The sequence below is a fragment of the Eimeria acervulina genome, genomic scaffold (assembly GCF_000499425.1).
Source record: "Eimeria acervulina Houghton genomic scaffold, Eah_scaff273, whole genome shotgun sequence".
Classification (NCBI taxonomy): Eukaryota; Apicomplexa; class Conoidasida; order Eucoccidiorida; family Eimeriidae; genus Eimeria; species Eimeria acervulina.
The window spans coordinates 23,130-30,106 of NW_013549938.1; the positions used below are offsets into that span (position 1 = coordinate 23,130).

Consider the following 6,977-nt stretch of genomic DNA (forward strand, 5'->3'; position numbering starts at 1 on the left):
GAGAGAGACAAAATATATATATATATATATATATATATATATATATATATAAAGCACTAAGTGCATCCGCCGAGGCGAAAGAAGAGCATTCAAACGGTGCAGCCTACACCTTCGGGTGTATATACAGTCGGCCACCATCGTATTCGCAGTACTACGTACACCGCTAACCCCAACCAACAAGCAGCAGCAGTTTAATAGATTAAGTAAATTCAGGCTTATGCTCGATCCCTATCTCAGTGTGCATGCAGCCCTTCTTCTTTGCATGCACCACGCTGAGTCGCGGCTACCCCCTTTTGGGGCCCCTCCCCTAACAGAACGACTGCAGGGGGCCCCCCTTCTTCTGTTTCTTCTGCTTGAAGAACAAAGGGGGCCCCCCCCGTTTGTCCTGTAACGTAAAGGGCACAGGGGCCCTGCCGCTGTTTTTGAGTTCTGGCTTTTAAACAAATCTTCGCTGATTTTGTTGTCATTCAATCCCTGCATGCGCATTATCACTCTCGGTGGGGGGGCCCCTCGCCAGTGGGGGCCCCCACGGTCAAGGGGTGGAGGTTCAGGCGGCCCTTAGGGCCTTCAAGGAGGCCCCAATGGTCAAGGAAGGTGGCCCCCCGGGTCAAGTATGGGGGCCCCCACGGTCATGTATGGGGGTCCCCCAGGGTCATGTAAGGGGCCCCTAGGGTCAAGTAGGGGGGCCCCCGAAGGGGGGCCCCCCTACTGCGAAGGCTCTGTGGGGCCCTAAAGAGGGAGGAATTGAGCTATGAAGTTGCGATTCTCTGTTTTTATTGTGTTGTTTTTTAACTTGAATAGGGAAGGCGAGAGTTTGTGCATGCGTGTATACACCTCGTGGTGTACATGCAACTTCTCGGCTACACAGAGAAAGCGTTATGCACAAGCCATTATGCACTTTGATTGCAAAGAAAATAACAGAAGGTTTGCTAAGCCATAAGGAGAATAAGCTGCAGCGCATACATCGAAATTAAAAAAAAAGGCAGAGATGCAGCGAGAGAGTGAGAAAGAGAGAGCGAGAGCGAGAAAGGATAAGACACTCCACCGTGTGTTATAATATAATAAGAGTTCTTCAGCCAGCCGCTTGCAGCCTTCAGGGTTTAGGGTTTAGAGTCCTTATGTAGACCGCGGCGGAGTTCAAATTAAATAACACAATCGAAGGGTCAAAGGGCTAAAGAGGCACGAGAAAAGCCCCTGCTGTCTTTGGATTAGAGGCATTGCATTTTTGTTGAGTCGTGCAGTATGTGCATTAACTACAGGAGTTTAATCGATTTGTTGTTTACAGCATGTTTGCAATGGTGTAGACGCCGTACATATTCATTCTATTCAAGTGTATATCCACTTAAGAAAATGTACACTGCAGTGAAGCTAAACCGTTAACCCTAAAACGTAAACCCTAAACTGCTTCATGCATGCAGAAGGCTGCCAATGCAGACATTTCCAGGCAGAAACGAAATCTTAAGTACTAGGGTTTGGGGTTTACGATCTAGGGTTTAGGGTTTGCGTTTAATAATTTAGAGCTTACTGAGAAACCCTGTTAATGCTGTCTCTACGCGCAGACCGCAACTGCAATGAACATTTCAACAAAGTGTTCTTCGGGAGTTTCGTCTTTGAGTTTGCATTGTATAGAAAAACTGATCTGCAAGTTTATCCCGTTGGCGCTCTTTCCTTGAAGTTCCGGGATATACAGGGCGTAGGTGTTAGGGTTTAGGGTTTAGGGTTTAGGAATCACGCTTAGAAATGATGCTTTTAGGGTTTGTTTTGAATGGTTAATCGTTACAGTCTTTGGAAGTCGGTCGTTAGGTGTATGCTGAGCCCTGTTTGTTTCGCCAGAAAAAGAGAGCAGAAGCTTTTATAACTGAGTTTGTACGGAAGATTTTATTCTTTTGAGGTTAATTGCAAGGAAGACGACTGCTGTGGACGTCCTCTCGAGGTGTACAGACACACCAATGGCTGCATCTGCACGCACGGGTGCAGTCCGAGGCTAATAAGGGAATTCAAACTTGAATGGTGCTACTATAAACCTCTCAAAATCAGAAATTTACTTTGTTTAAACTTATTTTAAGTGGAATACATTTTCTTGTTGCTTCAATGAATACCCGCAGAGCCGACGTGATCGCCCGGCGTCGATGCCGCGAAACGGTTTCCGCACGTGCCTTTCTTTTTGTGACGATTCAAGTGGGGATTTCTTCCTTAAATTAAATAATTAAACAAATAAAGTTCGACATTTTCTAATTGGAGCAGAGAAAACACATATTTTCCGGGGCTATGGTCCTTCTTTTCCTTAGGAAGACGCGAGACTGCTGGGCTGGCCGCCTCGTGGGGTGTACAGGCAGGTTTGCAGTTGGAAACACATCCGACGAAATTCAACTTTCATTTTGTTTTTAAATTGCTTTTTCCCTTTCCCTCGATCCCAAAGACTGCATTTTTTTGCTGGAGAAGTGCAGCACACTGGGCGTCACTGCGTTTCACCGCAGGCTATCCGGCATTGCAAAAACATGAAACTGAGCAAACAATTGTTATTTTTACGAATTATTAATACTTTTTATGATTAAATAGACCTTATTCTGCATTTACAGTAAAGTAATGTCTCTAATTTGAGGGGTTTCGTACCAGGCGCGGCTCGTTTCCCTATGGTCTTCCTTCTGACCCCGCAGCACGGTTCCTTGTTCTCTTCGGGCTTTCTCTGCTTTTTCTATTCCTTCATATCGCGTTTTTTTCTTATTTTACTGTTTTTAATAAACAGTTTTGTTTCTGATTGCGCTTCTCCTTCTTTAAACTCCCTCGGGGAGCTGCGCTGGTGTCTGCTGATCTGTCGAGGTCTCCCTTCTCGTCCCCGCTCTCTGCTTTGTGTGGAGCGGAAGGCAAGAAAAAAACGCTAAACAAATGCATTGAATACCTTTATTCCCTTTTGCAAAGAATAAGTTCAAACAACAGAGAAAGCCGGCTTTGCACGGGCCTTCTTTTCTCCCCAGCAGCCATCTTCCTCTCTTCCTCGTGTATTAAATGAACAGAACTGTACACAGGGTGTATGTACATACAGCAGCATAACGGATAATTCAGCCTCATTTATCATACCTAAAACAATTTTCTTATATTTTATTGCTTTCATTCAAGTTTTCTGAAGTTGTTTAACACTCTTTTATTGCACGGATTCACCGCCCGAGGCCTCAATGAGGACGCCATTCGCTGAGGTGTCTGTACAGCGTAGCACAAGAAACCGGCATCAATTCGAATTTCACTCATCGTGGCGTCACTTTGTATTTTATTCCCTTCTACTGTATCCGAATAAGGCCGCTTTAGGGGGACTACCGTGCAGAAACAGGGAACTCACTGCACATAAACACCGTCGAGGAAGCGGCATTAACAACAAATTGAATCTTCCTCAGCTGCCTGTACACCGCAAGCCATGGAGGCAATAGGCGTCAATGGAGGCGAGGAAGTGTCTCAGCAGACGGGGGAAAAACACTCTCTTGGGCTGTCTGATACAACCCCTTTGAAGGCTCTTACAAAGCCCGAAACACTTGTTAGTAGTGGTGGCTCTGCTGCTGCTGCTGGAAGGGGTGATAATGCTGCTGCTGCTGCCGGATTTCGCGATGCTGCAGCTGGGGAGTCAGCAGCAGAGAGTGGTGTGGAGGCGGGGAATGATGCGTTGGATAGCGAAGACAATTTGTATTCGGAGTTGGGCTGTACGTACACCTCAATGTGCTTGTTTGTGGGACAGGAGGTGCGTATACACCTGGTAGACTTGGTGCGAACCCGTCTCACGTGCATTCCTTCCTCGTCTCTGACTTCAATGAATTCTTTTTTCAAAGAGATGTACACGCGAGAAATCGAAGAAGATGCGGCGTTGGCGGAGCTGTACGTACACCACAGCAGCAGCAGGAAGAACACCAGCCTGAGGCCTTCCCGTCGCATTCGGGGGGTCATAACTGCTTTTTATACAACTGAAGAGAAGCCAGCGGAGAAGATTTTGCATGCAGATTCTGTCTGCGGTTTAGAAATATGTTTCCGTGTGGGTGTGGCTGTACACCTGAATAATTCTTCTGCCTCAGGCTCCATTGCTCACGAATTTACGGTGTATAGACGGTGGAGTGTACGCACTTTCCTTTCTCTTCGTCGCTTCTACTCTGAGAATTACAGTGTAGATGTATTTGTTGAAAGAAGAACAGCCCGAGAAGGAGAAAGGAGACAGATACTGTGCGCCCCCCAATTCTTCCTCAGCTTGGGTCGGGACCCCTGCAGCAGCAGCAGCAACAGCAACAACAGCAACGGCAGTAGCAACAGCAACTGCAACAGCAACAGCAACAGGGACAGCACCTCAGGATACAATGACCCGTTTCTTCTCAACGGGTCGCCGCTGCCCCCCTCCCCCTCAACAGCAGAAGCAGCAACTGATGCTGCTGCTCTTCCATCTCCTCCTCAACGAAAACGCGGCAGACCCCGCAAATTCCCGCGTCCAGAAGAAACAGCTGTGGCTGCATCACATGGTTTGTCTTTACAGCAGCAGCAGCACCAACTGCAGCAGCAGCAGCAGCAGCAGCGGGGGCCCCCGAAGGGGGCCCCCCAAGCAAACTACAGAAAGTACGGCACCACAGTGCATGCATTTGGAGCAAAGTTTTACGTCGAGAGAAGTGAATTATCTTCTCCGGATTCAGATGGCGGGAATATGTTTGAAGAAACAAAAGCAGAAGATGCAGCAGAAGATGCAGCTGAAGATGCAGAAGACGAAGCTAACTTCATTCGCACGCGAGCAAAGGTATTGGCGAGGAAAAACAAAAGAAAAAAAGGTAAGATATTAACATTCGTTTTTAATGTATACTACCATATCAATTAAAAGCAGGCACTTATAAACAAATATATTATAACAAATATAAACAAAATAATTTATAACTGATGAGGGTTTATTGACCTTCAGAGGTACAGAGCAACCGATATCTAAACCCTAAACCCTAAACCCTAAACCCTTGCAGATGAATGTGCTGTTGAGGGATTGCGTGTTGTATGCTGCAGCAGAGGAGAGACAACAACTGCCCAGTACCCTCCCCCTCTTGGGGGGCCCTGGGGGCCCCCTGCGGGGCCCTTTGCTGGCTTCAGTCTGCGAGCGTTTTGCTGCTGAGAGCAGCAGCAGATCCAGCGAGGTTGGTGAGCAGCAGCAGCAGCAACAGCAGCAGCACGAACGGAAGCATCCGCCATTGCAGCAGCCACAGCGAGAGGAGCAGCAGGCGCAGGAGCAGCAGCACCAGCATCAGCAGCAGCAGCATGAAGGACGTCAAGAGGAGGGCCTTTTATCTCCTTGCGGTTCTGTAGCATCTGGGGCTGGGGAGTTTCTGTCTCCTGCTTTAACTTCATTTTCTCTAGGCCCTCATTTAAATGCTGAGCCCCGCGAGGCGATGGAGAAAGTGCTGCTGCCGTACTATCGCCGTTGTTTGCAGCTGCTGCTGTCGGGGTTGCTGGGGTGTCTCGCCACCATCCCCTACACCGCAGAGGCCCTCCTAGAGCGCCAGCGCGCAATTGGGCATTGCCTTCTTGCTGCTGCTTCTCCTTATCTCAGCCTCGCTGAGTTGCAAACCCTAATAAACCCATTTGCTCGGTGCGTCAGAACACGCGCAGCGCCAAACGAGCTGGAGATACACCTGCAGCAGGAGCTTGTAGAGGATGTATTGCATCTCTCTCGCTTCCTCGGGCAACCAGCAGCAGCAGCAGCAGCTGCTGCTGCAGCGGCAGCGGCTGCTGCTGCTGCTGCAGAAACGGAAGCATCAGCAGCGGCAACAGCAGCAACAGGAACTCCAGCAGCAGCAACTGCTGCTGCAGCGGCAGCGCAACACAAGAACCCACTCCCTATAGAGGGAGAGAAAAGACAGAGACAAATGGAGGTGCACAAGGAATAAGGAAGGCATATGCTTCCTCTTCATCTTCTCTCTTGTAGACAGTGACGCCCCAAAGGGGCCCCTTGTGCTCTCCTTGTCTCGTCAATCTGTCTGTTTGATTTCGCCTCGCCGGCAGCACCGGCGCCCCACCCATTTATGGAGAATGATAGAGACAATCATTCTCCGGTGGTTTCCCTTTGTTCGTAGTGTATGTATATATGTTAATATACATATATATGTTATTTATATGTTATTTATATATGCATAAATATGCTGTTCTTATGACTTATGTGTAGGTATGTATGTGTGTATGTTATACTCAGTAATATATTTGCGTGTATATTTGCGTGCATATGCACCTATATATATAATATATATATGCATATATATGGACGTATGATGGATTTTTAACACAAATATATGCATGTTACATTTACCATCTATATATCAATGTATATATATGTTATATTTACGACGTATGTATTTGTTATACGTTCATAGAAGACTCCCTAAGTATTTATGTAATGCAATAAGATGCTGGAGTTCTATGAAATATTTAATGTGCTGCTGCTGCAGTTGTTGCGCAGTTGAGTCGGGAATGTCTGGCGGCTGCCCTTCTTCCAATGGCATAAATGCCTCAGCTGTCTAGACATCTCAGAGTGACGAGTTCTGGTCAAATTGGCTGTTTTGTTTTGTTTATTTATGTCTTTCTTTGCTTTTCATGGGGCACCGCACCTCTTCCTCGTGGCGAGCGACCCCGTTTATTACACTCCAATGCAAATGCATTATGGACAATGCACACAAAAAGAAACAACAGGAAAGGTATTCCATTCCATCGTATGAATCTTATCAATAACACACACAAACATAAAGCCTAGTAGGCTTTTCCCCTGATTCCATTGCGGTGTATCGCCACCGCTGGCAGCAGGGGCCGCACATGCTGCAGCAAAAACTTCATTCTTTTTCTAAAAACATTTTCCTTTTTTGCTTCCTGGCGACAACGGATAGATACACCCCAAATTTGACTCAGACAGCGCAGTTCGGGTTCTAATTATTCAAATTCCTGAGGTGGAGCCCAGCAACAGCACAATTCATATATATATATAT

At 47.0% G+C, this 6,977-nt stretch overlaps 1 protein-coding gene across 1 annotated transcript; it reads left to right on the top strand.

Moving 5' to 3' along the window:
• Positions 1-3,409: 3,409 nt before the first annotated feature.
• Positions 3,410-5,891, top strand: EAH_00029970 (hypothetical protein, conserved; the record flags this gene model as incomplete). The annotated part of the gene is made up of 2 exons (XM_013396183.1): positions 3,410-4,790; positions 5,014-5,891. 2 exons carry the CDS (start codon positions 3,410-3,412, stop codon positions 5,889-5,891), a joined length of 2,259 nt encoding a protein of 752 aa, XP_013251637.1.
• Positions 5,892-6,977: the final 1,086 nt, after the last annotated feature.